The sequence below is a fragment of the Pristiophorus japonicus genome, chromosome 1, assembly GCF_044704955.1.
Source record: "Pristiophorus japonicus isolate sPriJap1 chromosome 1, sPriJap1.hap1, whole genome shotgun sequence".
NCBI classification, from domain to species: domain Eukaryota; kingdom Metazoa; phylum Chordata; class Chondrichthyes; family Pristiophoridae; genus Pristiophorus; species Pristiophorus japonicus.
In genome coordinates, this window is record NC_091977.1 from 162,277,164 (window position 1) to 162,293,955 (window position 16,792).

The 16,792-nt window shown below is 42.9% G+C and overlaps 1 protein-coding gene across 1 annotated transcript in view; it reads left to right on the plus strand.

Annotated features, from left to right (window-relative positions):
- Positions 1–4,393: 4,393 nt before the first annotated feature.
- The window catches only part of st8sia4 (ST8 alpha-N-acetyl-neuraminide alpha-2,8-sialyltransferase 4), an 80,611-nt gene continuing 68,212 nt past the window's right edge, over positions 4,394–16,792 (plus strand). Inside the window, exons 1-3 of the mRNA XM_070866023.1 lie at positions 4,394–4,587; positions 5,974–6,105; positions 13,963–14,220. Coding sequence (XP_070722124.1) covers positions 4,481–4,587; positions 5,974–6,105; positions 13,963–14,220 — 497 coding nt within the window. The 5' untranslated portion in view covers positions 4,394–4,480. The remainder of the gene's footprint in view (positions 4,588–5,973; positions 6,106–13,962; positions 14,221–16,792) is intronic.

Sequence of the window (16,792 nt, forward strand, 5' to 3'; positions counted from 1 at the left end):
CGCGACCTCTATCACCTAGATAGCAGCAGGCACATGGAAACACCATCACCTCCATGTTCCTGTCCAAGTTACACACAGTTATGTCTTTAGATGCTCTGATAATGACTCCACAAGGTAAAGTATTGCACTTGAACTGTAGTGACCTTAGTCCATTTAATATAACTCCAGAGTGATGATCACACATGGTGGCCTGCCTTTTATACAAGGCCTGGCACACCTATATAGGTAACCTACAAGTCTCCCACTGCAGTGCCCTCTGGTGGCACACCTTAGTGACCATACAGCTGGTGTACAAATTTCTCATAGTAGTGCCCTCTGGTGGCACATCATATGTAATAGTACAAGCAGTAAACATGTCTGGATACATGACATCACTCTCCCCCAAGTCCTTAGTGCAAATCGCCTTCATACATTGACTGTGCTCTGGGCTTAGCTCTATCTGGTTGACCCTTGGAGGGTCGTTTCCATCTTGGGTGAGTAGGTAGTGTTTCGTTGGCAGTAGAGATGCTGGTGGTTTCTGTTTGTGAGTCCATGACCACTCCATTCTCTCCCCTCCCCACATATAGATTATGCCGGTGGCTCATTACATTCATATACTTTCAAGTGCAGAAAAAAAAATTGCATGTACATCATTACATTTGTGGTACAGTTGTGAGGCAAGTACATTTGAATGGTGAGATACATTCTTGATAGATACTTGGACTCAGTGCTAGTGTCAGCACCGGTGCGTGAGGACAAGCTAGTTCCAGAACTGCTGGATGGTGTCCAGGTAGTCTGGAGGCGGCGCGGTGCCCAGTGCTGGCAGTGGGAACCCGGTTGGCTCAAGTTGCTTGCTCTCAGGGCCTTTGTCGTTGCTCCTAACGTTGGGCAGGTTCACAGATGCCTGTGACCTCCCTGTCCTTTCCCTACGCCCCGGGTCGCTGCTGCTCCCTGAGGGGCAGTCGTCTAGCAGTGCACAGAGAACTGCTGATTCGCTTGCCTGGGCGTTATTTGGTTTGGGATCCTGGTTGGTCCCGGTCCCATTTGGGACAACCGTTGCGGGTGACCCTTTGTTCCCGGGTGTAGCCTTGGTGGCGATCGGGTCTGGGGGCTGCGCCTTTAGCGCAGTTTGCTCTTTCAGGCTCGTGGCTGCTGGTGCCATCGGGTGCTTGAGAGGTGGAGACGATCAGGGGCAGGGTATCGATACCGGTGCCGTTGCCCTCCTGAGATCGCTTGCTCTGCAGCTTTTCTAGATTAGCTGCTTGTGGCCACACTCCGTGGTGCATCACTCTGGTCCCAGGGACGCAGGCTACAACATTGGGTAGCCCGCTGGACCTGTGTGCTCCCGATGGGTGTTTGCCCGCTACATTATCTGAATACAGTTGAAATCCTGCATTGTACGTTTCATTATTCATTGTAGATAAACTGTAGCTCCGATCGCAATCGCACGACTTTTCTTTGCATATTGCATGTATAAAACTCTGATCATCAATTACAAGCTTTACTTTTAACTCACAGTTGCTATTACATTGAGAATGTGGAATTGTCCCTTTAAGTGTGGTGCGTTGCTGGCCTCCTTTAAGAGAGCCTTGCTATCTTTACCCCAACCATCTTCTTCGCTTGGTACCATGTGTTGCTCCATCAGCGCTGCACCTCGTGGTCTGGCCGCCGCCATCTTTTCCTTCAGCGTTTCACCTCGTGGTTTGGGCGCCATCTTTCTTCCATCCATGATGTCGACTGCTGTGATCCTCTCCTCCCCGGGTTCTGCCACCGAAGCTGGGAAGTCACCTTTGGATCCGATTTTCTTCCTCCGGAGTCCTGCCACTGGAGCCTGCACGGTGTGTTCGGGTTGTCTCAGCTGGATCATCTCCATGCATTCATGCTGAGCGGTCTGTGCCTTGGGTGCTGTGCTGGTCTGCTCTTTGGTGACGGATCCAATCTCAAGTGGAGGCTTGCTTTGCCTCTGAGCGTGGGGGATTGCTGGAGGGGTGAAATCTTCCCAGCTCCAATGGATCTTCTCCATCCACCTTCTTCCGAGTAGCATTGGTCCATCACCTGCAACAATCCACAGGGGTAACTTGTGCACCACGCCATCATGGAGTACCTTTACATCTGCATTACCAACGACTGGGATAAATTCATTGGTGTTGGTGCGCAGCTTTGCCTGAACCGGGACCAACTTGGGTTGTTCAGCTTGATTGTATCATAACCTCTCAAAGGCTTCTTGATTCATTACTGACTGGCTCACCCCTGTGTCAACCTCCATGAAGACTGGAGCGCCGTTTAACTCGACTTCCATTCTCAATGGGGAACATTCTGTGGTGCAGGTAAATATGCCATACACCTCATCGTGGGGCTGAGCTGCCTCTCTGACTATCACTTCATAATTCACGCTGGATTCATGGCCATCTGCAGACTCTTCATCAACACAATGAGTCATATTTCTTTTATACATTCACTGGAGGTAGCCCTTTGTGATGCAGCCTTTACATACATAGTCTTTAAAATGGCACTGGTGAGCCCTGTGATTCTCTCCGCAACGCCAGCATGGTGCTAACCGATTAGCCCCTCTCGGCAGACTCAGGGTTAAGGGACCAGGGGGCCTGTTCTCTCTCCCCTGAGAAGATTCACATTCTACAGTCCAGCTTCTAAAAGGCGCCACTCTGTGCACAGTACTTGCCGGGTTTGAGTCCTGAGGATGAGTCATCTGTCTAGAGCCACAGGTCGAGGTCATGAATGCCTAGCTCATGGTGACGGCCTTCTGCAGTGTGACAGTGGTATCCGCAAATAGTAGCCTGTGAAGAAGGCCCTCCTGGCCGATTCCAAAGATATCCCGCAGCGCTTCGGTGAGGTGGTCGCCGATATCACACAGTTCCGCCAGCCTCCTGAGGTCTGCGGCATATTTCGCGATTTCCTGGCCTTCGGGTCGTCGGTGGGTGTAAAACCGGTGTCTGACTGTGAGGAAGCTCTCTTTGGGCTTGAGTTGTTCTTAGATCAGCGTTACAAGCTCCTCGTACGTCTTGGTCATTGTCTTCGCTGGTTCCAGCAAGTCCCAGACGAAGCCATAGACGGTGGACCCACAACTGGTGAGCAGGATAGCTCTGTGCTTATCAGCCAGTGTGGCCGAGTTTTCGCCTGCCAGGTCATTTTGCTGTGAAGAAATGGTCGAACCTGTCAAGTTCAAGTATTGCACTTGAACTGTAGTGACCTTAGTCCATTTAATATAACTCCAGAGTGATGATCACACATGGTGGCCTGCCTTTTATACTAGTCCTGGCAAACCTGTACAGGTAACCGACAAGTCTCCCACTGCAGTGCCCTCTGGTGGCACACTTTAGTGACCATACAGCTGGTGTACAAGCTTCCCATAGTAGTGCCCTCTGGTGGCACATCGTATGTAATAGTACAAGCAGTAAACATGTCTGGATACATGACACACACCATCCTGACGGAAATATATCGCCGTGCCTTCATTGTCACTGGGTCAAAATCCTGGAACTCCCTCCCTAGGAGTACCTCCACCACAAGGACTGCAGTGGTTCAAGAAGGCAGCTCACCACCACGTTCTCAAGGGCAATTAGGGATGGGCAATAAATACCTGCCAGCAACACCCACATCCCAGGAACGAATTTTAAAAATAGAACAAATAAAATTGAAGGCAGTTATTAAAACTATCACTGATTAGCATTTAGTTAAAGCCACTGACTTTGTACGGTGAGAAACTCGAATGAAGTGCAGCCAAAAGAGGAACGAACTTCAAAGTAGGAAACAACCAGAGCGTGGAAGTTAACGTCACAAATATTTCGATGCAGTATTTATTTGTTTGGGTAGCATGGCTAAGCACAAATGTCAAGTGTAAATATTTCTAACCAAGACTAGTTTCTGTACTCACAACTAATTTGCCCCTGTCCCTTCCTGGTCGTAAAGTCCCAGGCAGCCCAAAACCCCTGTACTAATGCAAATTAAACAGTGGGGGCGCAACCACATCTGTTTCAATGTTTGATGCAGTGCACAGGTGAAACTTTACTTCCTCTTTCAAATTTTAGTTCCAACTCTTGTGTTAACCTGTTTCGTTTTAGGCATCTTAGAAATCCCCTTATTTTGCAAATGCCGCAACCCAATTTCTCGCTTCTCTTTTATTTAATCTGTCGTTTAACGCTCATCTCCTGTCAATCATTTTCCTCGCCAGGAACCGCAGTTTCGCTTTCCTATTGGTTAATCCAACGCGACTGGGGGCGGATCCCAGCCGTCTCCGTGCTGCTATTGGTGGCAGGCGGTGGCAGTCATGCGGCGCTGTGCTAAATTCTTCCCCGGTGAGTGGATGCACTGAGAGAGAAAGAGAGGAGGGGCAGGGGCAGGGGCAGGGGCGGGCTGTGAAGTGTCTGTCTCCAATCTCACAGACAGAAACCTTTGAGCCTTACTTATTTCCCAGACTGTGAGGGAAAGCGGACTCCTTTATTTCTATATATATATATATAAATAGATACACATATATAAAACAATGCGTCTCCCTCGAAAATGTTGGACGTTATGCACCATAAGTATCTTAGTCATTTTTTTTAAAACAAAGGACATAACAAGATCGGAGCATCAGCAATCGCAACTGGGGTAATGTGCATTATTCTTGTGTTAAATGGAAAAAGTGGTGATTTTTTTGAAAGGAGTTTGCCTGCAAATCAATAAATGCAATCGGTTTGGTATATTAGTGTTTAATTTTCTTTTGATGAGCAACAATTACCATTTGTAATCCACAAGTGATTGTTTTTTGTTCTTACCTTGTAGAGCTACTGTTAATGCTTTAGAAAGAGTTTTTAATGTACATTTACAATCGAGTTAGTTTCAGTGCTTGGTCTTGATGTTTCATTGTGCTGAGGACGTGGCTCGCAAGATTTTCTTTAAAAGTGTTGGGATGGAATGGAAACCTTTGTGGAAGTGAATCGGTGAGAAAGACAAGTCTCTGCTGCACGAAACAACCCCCCATCCCCGACACAACTCGTGGGGAAGAAAACGAGTTGGAATTTGATAGCGATGCTCAGACACGCTCTGGTGCCACTATCTGTGTGCCAATGGTGTCAAGACTGGATATTGAAAACGAGCTGTGTTTCCGATCCAGGAAGAAAATCCCTCAAAATCACTGCCGTCTTTTGTGTTATGCTTTATTCAGTTGCCATCTCTCGCTCTCTCTTTCTCCAGTAGGTGGGCTTGTGCCTGCACCTCAGATGTGGTTAAGCCGCCAGTATTCGGTCTGGTACACACACTGGATGGTTGTGATTTGACTGATTTGTTCCTAGCAGCCAAGTCACATTCAGCCCCGCACTACAAAAGACAACAGTTTTCTTCTGTGTAACGAGTGTGTCTCTTTTAACAGACTTTAGACGGCTCTGATCCTCCTGTTAATATTGGTTTCACATTTTACCTCATTTTATTTTATGAAATTGTCATTGCGATTTTAATGCTGGTTTCCATAACGGTGCAATAGGTGGGCAGATTAGATTGCCATCGATTATTCCGACTCTCAGTAATTTTATTCAAACGGTCTGTGGAAAAAAATAATGATGATTTTTTTTCCGAAAGCAAAAGGAGCTGAGGTTTGAGAGCGGAAAGTCAATTCTCAGCATTGTCAGACGTCAAATACAGAGTCAAGTGTCCGTTGGATGGGGCGAGAAATGATACCGAGCTCTGAGTGTCACTAGTTGGGGGAGCTGTGCAGCCCAGAGTCACCCAACCACGGCTCACAAGTGAACTTGTGGCTGGATCGCGTGCGCTTCAGAAGCAAGAAGTGCCTTTCATGTCATAAACAGGAAAACGAGGTCTACGTAACTGGTGAGACGGGTTAAGCAATAAGTGTGAACATCAGATGGTCAACTGCTGTCGAGCAGTGTTCCTGCAACGTGCAAGATGCACATTTGGTGGTGGCCCCGCGCGATCTAGGGTTGATACATTGTGGAAAGTACTAGCAATTGAAACTTTTTTTTACAATCTTAACTGTTTCAGGGATGGAGAAGCGAGTCCAACCAGACTAATGGTTAATACTTCCAGTAAAGTAAATAGGAAAAATGTGCTTCCACGCTTCGAGCACTCTGTGGAGGGTTGGAAAAACAATGCATCCCTGGTCGTCAAGATCAGGTATAAAGTTTTAAAAAAATGATCAAATAAAGCCATCTGATGTTGTAGGCATTGGAAAGCTGTGTTTACACTGTATCACTAACATAACACAACTAAGTATGTTTTACCCCTTTTACAGTAGCACTGTATTAATTTCAAAATAATTATTTTTTGTAGGAAATGAGCAATAATGGGAGTGAGTTTGGTTTTATTGTTAGAACACAACGGAACAAGAAATAGAACACATTCAACAATTCATATGAGAAGTTTGTCAGGCGCTTGCTGTATGTTAAGGCCACATTTTACACCGAATCATCACCCAGCAAAGCTCATTAAAAGTTTTAGCATGATCTTGGAGCCCATATATTTGCGTGTTTATGCTTTATTTTCTCAATTTTGCAACCTATATATGATTACAGTTCAGAGTAGAAAATAATATCAGAGATAGAGTTAATTTCATCTTTGGTATATGAATTGTAATAAAGCATTTGCTGTTACTATTCTAGTCACTATACTTCCTCCGCCCCAAGACACCTGACATTTAGCTGAACATTTTAAATTGTAGGCAGTACTCATATTATGATGTACATAATTGAGTAATATGAGCACTAATGATAGAAATGTTTAATGCACCATGGTTATTCCTCAGACAGTAGTTGATATGTCCACAGGGCTGCATATTCTCTTATACTTTCACTGTTGCTGCGAAAATAATGTAGCAATTTGAAAACAATCAAAAAACTGAAATGTGGTAATGTAGCAGGTGGCCTAGCTTATTATTAGTCAGCTAACTTGTGAAACTACTCAGACACACAAATCAGGGGTATCATAGGAGAAAATTAATTTTCGTGTATACATTTTACTGTTAAATCCTAATGTTAATGTTTATTCACAGTTATAACAGCATTTCAATCTATATTCACTGACATTAAAATTATGTGAGCTGGATAACAATGTTTCCAAGAATAAAAAGAAATACTTCAACACACCTCCTCAACTCGTAGTACAGGATAGAAACTATAATAATGGGCAGTGGGGAGTCTTGTCGATCTCTGGACAGATTTTGTTTCAAAGACAGGCATGGTTTTATGCCTTTAAACATATATATTAGAGAGAGAGAGAGAAGACAGTGGATATCTCTCAGTGGATTGCAAGACCGTAGTTGTGTTGAGAGGTTCAGATAAACTGAATAAAGCTTGAGTTACTCATTGGAACAATGAGATTGTGCCACTGTCTTAAATGCACTAAGACGTTACTGTTTACATACACAATATAGTGAATTTTATTTTTACAATTATTTTCTAATTGTTATGATGCATTTCTGTTGCTATTTGACAAAGCCATATGACATAGCGAACCTGAAGGAATATCGACTTTATGGCACATGGCTTACAAGAATATTGAATTTGTGACATAGAATCTGGAGATGTATTGAATATGGAACATGGGACATGTAGTAGTTGCAGATTATTTTTTGACAGTCAATTGCAGGAAGAATCTACATTGTATTGGCTAGCAGCAAAATTCTAATCCTAGTTACATGTGAACTAGGACATAAAAAAAAAACCTGTAGCATATTAGTCATCCAAAACTTGTTTTCAATTGCAACAATAATCAGGAATACAGTTCCATCTGTGTTTTTTAGTTTAGCATATTTCATAGCTTCTTCTAATTCGGTAAAACTGCCCTTCTTTTACTGTTATTATTAGTACTGATTATTGATTGTTTTCTATTTTCTATTTTCCTCTCCTGAAGGCAGGGATAAATATGATTCCATAGGTACCGGTGATCCTCTGGTATTTCTCACAAGTAGCATTCGTCATGTATGAGTCTAGACAGTGAAAGTTTAAATCGATTTGATTGTGGAGGGCACCACAGCTGAGCTTCCACATCTTCTTATGTAATGGCCACAGGCGTGCATTTTCCAAATGGGAGTGGCAAGGGAGGGTCATCACAAGAAATGATGAAGAGTGGGATTTCTGACTGGAGTTCCCTTTTCTGGATCAGAATTATTGAGACTATTTATAATATTCTTAATTCTTCCCTGGCTAAATTCAGCTAATTTAGCACTTATTAGGATTAGAACCTGCAACTTTCCTGGTCTGCCTGGTTCGGTTCATACTAGGCAGGGCTTTGAGTTACTGACCACGATCCAGTAACTTCTTTTGGAAAGTGCACCTGTGTTGATGTCAAGTGAAAACGGGTCAGATTCAGGCTGGTGATCCTCACTATCTAGCTCATGGATCAAGAATGGCAAGGCACTGGGAGGTGGCTGATGCCCTAGAAATTGTACAAAACATAAGTCAGCATTTTCAGGATAGAAGGGAAGAAAATTTGATTGGGAAAAAGTACTTTTTAAAATCTCAGTAATTATGTGTAACTACAGTGTGTGATCATTTGGTGCTTAGTATCAGGTGACAGCCTCTGGAACATATCTAAAACCCATGGAAAATACTACTGACAATCAAATGTCAAATAAAAAGCATGCATGCCTTCTAATATTTTCAAAAGTATTTCCACATTAACCATCACAATGCATTATGCTATATTTATTTATTCTTTACAGCATTTAGCTCATTTGCTGAATTAGCACCAGGGTGTTACATTGGTTCTTGATGTTTTCAGTTGACTTTCTGAGGAATAAAATTGCTAGATGCAGTTTCCCCATCACTGAAAGATATACTCCATACATTATAATAAAAGTTTGTAAATGTAATGCATTTACTTCGAAAATATTACTTAAGAGAGTTTTTAGAATGATATCTATCATATGGTGCCCAGAATGCAATTGACTTATCTGTTGTTGAAGCTGCTAATAATGGCCAAATGTACAATATATGTTGGAAACTTTTTCAATTTAAAACTTACATGATATTGTGGCTGGAGCTAAATTGGTTAACACAGTCAATTTTGATTTTACTATATTCAATCGAGCCGTTCTGCTAACAGCAGAAGGCCACTTTGACCTTTGAAAACCAAACAGCTGTAGTTTTTCTTTACATTTCCTTCTTTTAAGAGACAATGGTGAGGAAGTTCCTGTTACAGACATTTCCAGTTTTGAAGGCCATTGTAAGCTGGAATTTTTTTTTAAAGTTTTCAGTTGCACTTCATAATTGACTGCATTTTCTATTAATAAAGAATTAAAGGAAGTGGTTTACAATACGCACTTGCAAACAAGAAAACCATTGCAATGCAGTAGCTTACGCCATCAGTCTGAATCCTCAGGAGTTGTGGAAAGTTTTTTTTCCCTTCTAGATGTGAAATCTGGAATAAACAATTATATTCAAGGTAAATGAGAATCAAATTTGTTTTTAAGAATTCTGACAAAAATGTACAGGACTTGTAGAATGAGCACAGCATGATACCCATTTTCTTCTAAATTTTATCCCCTCCACTCTTGAAAGCAATGAATTTTTGTGTACAACTCCAGGGACACCAACAGCCCTCCATTATCATGTGCCACACACAAGTCCAGATGATGACTGTTGACAGATATTTGAATGTGGGCAGCATTACAGTTGAGCCTGATCCTGTCCTCAGAAAGGATTTGTATATATTACCTGTAGGGGGTGTCACTGAATTGCAAATAGGTGTGGAAATCCAAGGTGATTCTCTTCCCCCCCCCCCCCTCTGTCTTTAGCCCAGGGGTACAGAGACTAACTGTAGCCATCCCCACCATTGCCCCATGAGATCAGCTAGGAACACAGACCTATGATCGAAACTGGGTCGGTACATCTCAGTATCATTGTATGTGGTGCATTGAACCATTGGAAGAACCCGTAAATTCCCAGTTTATTCACATAACTCATGTGTGATCAGTGCCTTAAGAAAATCTTGCTCACAAGTGAAATAAAATAGGCATTTCACTGTTCCCCATTGTGCATCCTATTTAAACGATAGTTCTAGCTTCTAGTACATTGTTCATCTTGATAAGCATAAAATCGAGTAACAAAGTGTATAATTTTGAAAATTGGCTAGCAGCTCTTTATGGAAGGAATTAGCATCTAAAACTGCTTAAGTTCTGTAGGCCAGCTGATACACGTGGAAACTAACAGCAGTAGGAAGGCAGAAAGAACTGGATTCTAGTTGTGGCCTTGATTTACAAGTAATATCGAGCTATGGGGGCTGGTAAAATACATTTTCCTGATAGAATCATGTCACCTGTGATGTCATATTTTTGAATCCTTCACTCTTCGCACGCCACAGTCCCTATATTTTCTTGATTGATCATTCAGAATTTATCTGTGCTCAAGATTATTCCTCTTCAGTTTTAATGATTTTCATTGAAATATTCAAAACTAAAAGAGAGTAGTGAACAGCATCAAGTTCTGGATGCAGCAGTAAATATGAACAGTAGAGCTACTATAATAGCAGTCCCATCTTCTAAGGTTACCATTTCTGCACATTAGAACTATGATACTGCTGACATATTCAATTCTGAGAAAACACAATTATAAAAGGTTTGAACTTGTGGTGATTTTTCAAAATCACGTACTGCTATTGCAGACTAATTCACTTGTATGTGATATTCTTTACAATAACGTGAGATGCAAAAAAGTAAAAAGTGTATTAAAAAGAAATGGCATGATATGAATCGATCTAACACAAGCAGTTAGCGTGACAAGACATTTCAACCAATATTAACTAACAGGACTAATAAGAGAAGGACACCAAGGGAGTTTGAGGTAATTAAGAAATAAGTGGAGACATTGAAGCATGTTCAGCAATAAGAGTGCTAGGAATTTTAATATTTTAGAAATTTTCTTTTTAATTTTTCCCCTGAAATTCCTAAAGCAATTTGATACTCAAGCTCATTCAAAACCAAATAGTTAATTCAAAAACAAATCTAAGCAGTGAGTTGTTTGATTTGATTTGTGATATGGTACATTATTGTCCGAAGAATGTAACATTAGCAGGATGCATTTCTTTTGAGGATATGAGTTCCTTCACTGTCTTTCCAGTTTCCTTGAGCTTTACACTGGCCTAGTCTGGTGCCCTCCTCTTAGACGCTATTGGAGAATGGAACAAGAGCAGCCCATACACAACCCTCTCTTTGATTTTCACATGTAGTTTCTGTACTGCCTTCTTTAGTAGCAGGGCTGAGATTGGACACACAGAAAACTGGGGAATTATCCCTGTTTTCTGCCACTGTTATTGTGTATTGCTGAATCCGCACCATTTATATTCTTTATTTGAATTGCTCATACGTTTAAATATTGGGGGGAGTTTTAACCTAAAAAAAAAGATGGTTGGGGCCATGTGGGGAGTTAAGGTGTTAAGCATCTGAATCCTGACCACAACCCACCCACTGGTTCCCCGATGATGCTTTGAACCCCCCCCCCCCACCCCATTTCTCCTCCGACCCCTGATCGTTGCCAACCCCCTTCCGCTGCTCATCTGACCACCCCCTCCTGCTCCTCCGGCTACCAATCTTTACTGATGCCTGCCTCCGCCACCCCGTGCTCCTCTGTATGTCGATCTTTCCATCTTTGCCGATGCCCCGCCCTGATCATTTCCTAACCCCCAGTGCCCCTCCGACCACCGATTGTTCTCTTACCCTGCCTGCCCTCCCCCCATTGTGCTCCTGGCCCCAATCCTCACCTGCCCCCTACCCCACCCCGAGCTGCTCTCCGCCCCTGATCCTCACCCCCACCCGCCCCAACGCTCGTGCTGCTCATGGCTCCCGATTCTCACCCTCGCCCCCCCCCCCCCCCCCACCATGCTGCTTCCAGGCCCCTATCGCTTTAGACACCCCTCCCATGCTCATTCGGCCAGCCCCTACCTGATCCTTCCCTCCCTCCTCTCTGTGACCTAGTGCCACAGGCCTACCCACTCGCAGCCAGCTAGGCTCTCAATCTGGCTGGCTGCAGGTGGGAAACAAAGGTTTTCCTCAGACCCTGCCATTAAATTCAGCAAGGCCTGCGGGAAACTTGTTCTCCCAGGTTTCCCAACTGCTTCAGAAACTTCCACCCCCCCAACCTGCCTTCCCCATTAAAATTCAGGCCAGTGCATTGAATAGGCAATTGGCTTAATAATATCAGAGCTATATACATGAGATTTTCTGCTCTGGTGCAAATAGGGTGTGCAGTGGGCCTGCCATGTCTGCCCAATGCCTTCAGTGGAAGACACAAACCATTTTCATGGTTCATGCTAGTGGTCATTTATCGCTGACAGCAGCTCGCAGATCATGGAAGGGAGGATGGGGAATCTGACAGCTCCTCAACAAAGCTGAGCTGGAAGCCAACATTTAAAGAGGGGAGAGGCAATACCAGGGACAGAGAAGGATCGGTAGTAGGCCGGAAGACCTTTATGACGTCAAGAGAAGCATTCATGCTCTTTCTGACCTCTCAAAAATGATTCAGAACACTTGCTTATGCTGTTTCCAGTGTGGCGTTCATCAGTTCCTTTAAGAATGCATGCACCACCTACTAGAAACTGCATCAGGGTCCTACAACGGGTGTGGGAATCAATTGAAATAAGACATCAATCTGCCTGTTTGTGCGGCAGTGCTAGCCACGCATTCGAGGCCCACTGTAACAGTTCACTCTGAAAACTCTGTTTATGCAACTGTTATGTCAGAAAGTATATAGCAGATACGATATCTGTGATATGAATGTTTTGAATGCAGTTTTTAAGTTTTGATTGTAATGGTTATTCAAAGTATTACTCTTTTTAAAAAAGGTATGTTAGATGCGATCAGTGATTTAATAATACCACTTACTGCATCTTTACAAGGTCTCTTTATGTACAAAGCAAAGTGTTTTCCAAGGAATTTACCATGTTGACAATGTTGTTTCAAAATAATACGAAAAAACCTGCAAGTACAAATCTATGTGACAAGGAAAAACACCTTCACATTCTAGGAAATGTTAAATAAAATGAGTGTTTTATTTTAAGGAAGGAGCTATAAACAGTGTTTTTTCAATAAAAGATTTTATATTATCAGAAAATATTGTAATGATGAGTAGCTATTGTATATATTTTTGGATCTTCCAAGATCAGAAGGAGCAGAAAGGCTCACTTTCACATTTTGAATTTCGGTATTGTTTTACTTTTACTGAGCAAGTTAGACATACACAGTTTTAGTTTTGACATTGAAGTATAGATATTTTAACATGGGAGGAGGTTATTCACTCTGTCTTGTTCTTCTTGGGGCTGAAATTACAAAGTCCATTTTGCTGGTTTCTTCCAAAATAATCCAATTACCTGATTTCTCTAAAGCAGGTATATTGCATTATTTTATGCTCTTTTAAGTAATTATCAAGTATCTTTTTGAATTTTGTACTCCATTTAGTAGCGGCCATCACTTGTAGAAAAATGTTATACATTCCAGTAACACTTTGTAGGAACAGGTTTCTTATATGTTTCTTTTCCTTTATGTTTCCTATCTTATTTAAGATTATTGTCTCTTGTTTTCTATTGATCTATCAGGGAAAATAACCTATCCATGTTTACCTTATCTGTTCCTTTATCATTTTGAAAACCTCTAATCAATTCCGCCCCCACATCTTTTCAATTCAAAGCCATAAAGCTCTGATTGCTCTATTCACTCCTTGTGACTCAGACCCCTCAACGTTGGCCATGTAAATATGCATTGTATTTTATCCAAGGCTATTATATTCACTCTGGTACCGAGGAGCCCAGAACTGCACAGTGTTTCACATGTGGCTTGACCATCGTTTTGCAATGTCATTATGACCTCTTAAGCTTACACTATAATGTAGAATAATTAAGACTGAATTTTCAACGGAGCCATTCCTCATACTGATAAATAATACATACTGACTTTTTATCATGTTGCCTTAGTCCAGTAAAAGTATAAAGCATGTTTTCTGAGTGATTTATCATTTTTACTGAGTGTCACATCTTCTAACGCAGGAAGGATATTCTTCGATTTTTAGACGCTGAGAAAGACATATCAGTAGTGAAAAGCAGCTTGAAGCCAGGGGATATCATTCATTATGTGTTGGACAGGCGTCGGACCCTCAACATCTCTCAGAATTTGCACAGTCTTCTCCCGGAAGTCTCACCTATGAAGAACAAGCGATTCAGTACTTGTGCAGTTGTTGGGAATTCTGGAATTCTTCTGGGTAGTGGATGTGGAAAGGAGATTGACAGCCATGAATTTGTAATAAGGTAGGACCCCTTCTACAACAGGAAGTTACCACCTTTGCAGTTAACAATGATTTAATAAAGCACTGAGCTTTGGCCTTTGTCTTGAACATAATTGAAACATTGTGTAAGAGAGAGACAAATACTCGAAACCAAAAATTCTCTTTCTTCTAATACAATGTTTTCAAATTTCCCTATTTGAATGTAATTCCATGTTATTCTTTCTTGAAATAACAGAGTCAAAATGTAAAGGGGCCTTGTAAAGAAAATGATATCTGGTAAAGTGCTACCAGTCTGGGCTAAAAGTACTGGAATGCAGGGCAATGACACATGCTATTGCAAGTCTCAGACTGTGCTACACCACCACAGTGGTATAAAGAAAGTTCACACAGGCTACATGTTGAGTTCCTGAGCTTAACTGTGCCATTATGGGGAGGGGGCAGATCTTCAATCCTCGTGGCTGCAAGTTACAGAGTGGCATAGATATCAGTCTAGAAAATAATATGGTTAAGAAAACAAAAATCAATATTTATTCAAATGTTTATAAAAATATAAATGTTTATTTATAAAACGGTTGATATAATTCTCTTGGAATATTGTGCCCCATTTGATTATTATAATAAAGGTAAAAACATTAGAAATTCAATAAGAATGGTGGGGGTATTACCAGCTTATAAGTCTTTGATCGATGACGAGCACCAAAGGGAAGTAAAGCTGATCCTATAGCAAAAGACTACGATGATTGTTTTTGAAATCATGAAGGGTATCTGCAGGGTCGATATGGAGAAGTACTCTGCCTAACCCAGAGAGAAAGAAACAGACATGTTATATTTAAGTTAAAACATGAGCTAATTGTAATTTAGGGAGTAATTATTTCATACTTGGGGGATATTATTGCACTTGGTTAATTATAGTGGAAAAATAGGTGTGACTACAAAAGTTAAGTAATGCAAGTTGAAACTACAGTTGCAGTATTCAGCAATGCTGAGTTCTGCTCAAATTATTTCCACCTCATCAAAAACAGATGAACAAACATTAGCAAAAGGTAAGTAAAAGCCTATGGAGCTGAAATTGGTGAAACACAAATTCCGCCCGTTTTTAGGCGGTCCCCCCTGCGGTGCGTCATTTTTAACCGCCTGGTGCTGCTCGGGCCGAGTTGGCGGGAATTTCATCCCACTTTTCTCGGCGGTAACCAGAGTGGAGTGTAGCAGGCGGGAGCGGAGTGCAGCGGGCAGTGTGCGGCGGAGGAGACCTTTTGACTTGGGAATCCCGAGTTGTGCGCGTGCGCACGCGGCTGTCAAGCTCCGTGCCCCGAGAGGCACCGACGAGAGGCCAGAGACTGCCGGCCTGAGATAGCTGTGGGAGGGGGGGGAGAGAGATCGCTGTGGAGGGGGGGGAGGTGGTGGCGAGCGGGGAAAGAGGATCGCTGTGGGGGGGGTAGAGATCACTGGGGCGGGGGGGGAGAGATCGCTGTGGAGGGGGGGGGTGGTGGCGAGCGGGGAAAGAGGATCGCTGTGGGGGGGTAGAGATCGCTGGGGGGAGGGGGGAGAGACTACGGGGTGAGAGAGACTGGGGTGTGGGAGAGACTGGGGAGGTGAGAGAGAAGGTGAGAGAGACTGGGGGGTGAGAGAGAGAAAGAGAGATGGGGGTGGGGGGTGAGAGAGACTGGTGGGGGTTAGAGAGAGAGACTGGGGTGTAGGAGAGACTGGGGAGTGAGAGACTAATAACATTTTTATTATAGTTCATTAATAAAGGAGTAAAGAAGGCTTTATTAGACCATTTATATTATCGCCTAACACTAGAAAATACTATAATCCATTTCAAATACATCACACTGTGGAGAACTATAAAAATCTGTGCAATATCAAACAAACCTGTCAGCTCTGTGTATATATTGCCCACTTAAGATCCATTTAAAAACACCTTCTCCAGGATGGTATGCAGTTCCGACAGTATGTCGGTGGTATGTCATGAATTTTTCACTTTTGGGCGGTATGTCTGCGGTCTGTATGGGCGGGCGGTGTGCATACCACCTGGCGGTATGTCACTGATGAATTTTCTGCCGGGCGGTATGTCTGCGGTCTGTATGGGCGGGCGGTGTGCATACCACCTGGCGGTATGTCACTGATGAATTTTCTGCCGGGCGGTATGTCTGCGGTCTGTATGGGCGGGCGGTGTGCATACCACCCGGCGGTATGTCACTGATGAATTTTCTGCCGGGCGGTATGTCTGCGGTCTGTATGGGCGGGCGGTGTGCATACCACCCGGCGGTATGTCACTGATGAATTTTCTGCCGGGCGGTATGTCGGCGGTATGTAGGTGATTTTTTTTTTACCAAAGTTGCATTTGCAGGCGGTAGTGGGCGGTATGTCAATGAATTTCGGGCCCTATATTTTTCCATTCAGGTTTTGTTAAGGTCATTAATAACAAATTTGTGCTGCATTTCACAGCTGCAGAGTCAAACTGAAAAATGCGCATTTTATTTCAATTTAGACATGGCGTTAGTGAACTTAGTGAAGTATCACCACAGGCAAAGGTTAGGAACAACTTATAGATCCACTCACTTAAATGCAAAAACGGGAGAGTTTGGATACTG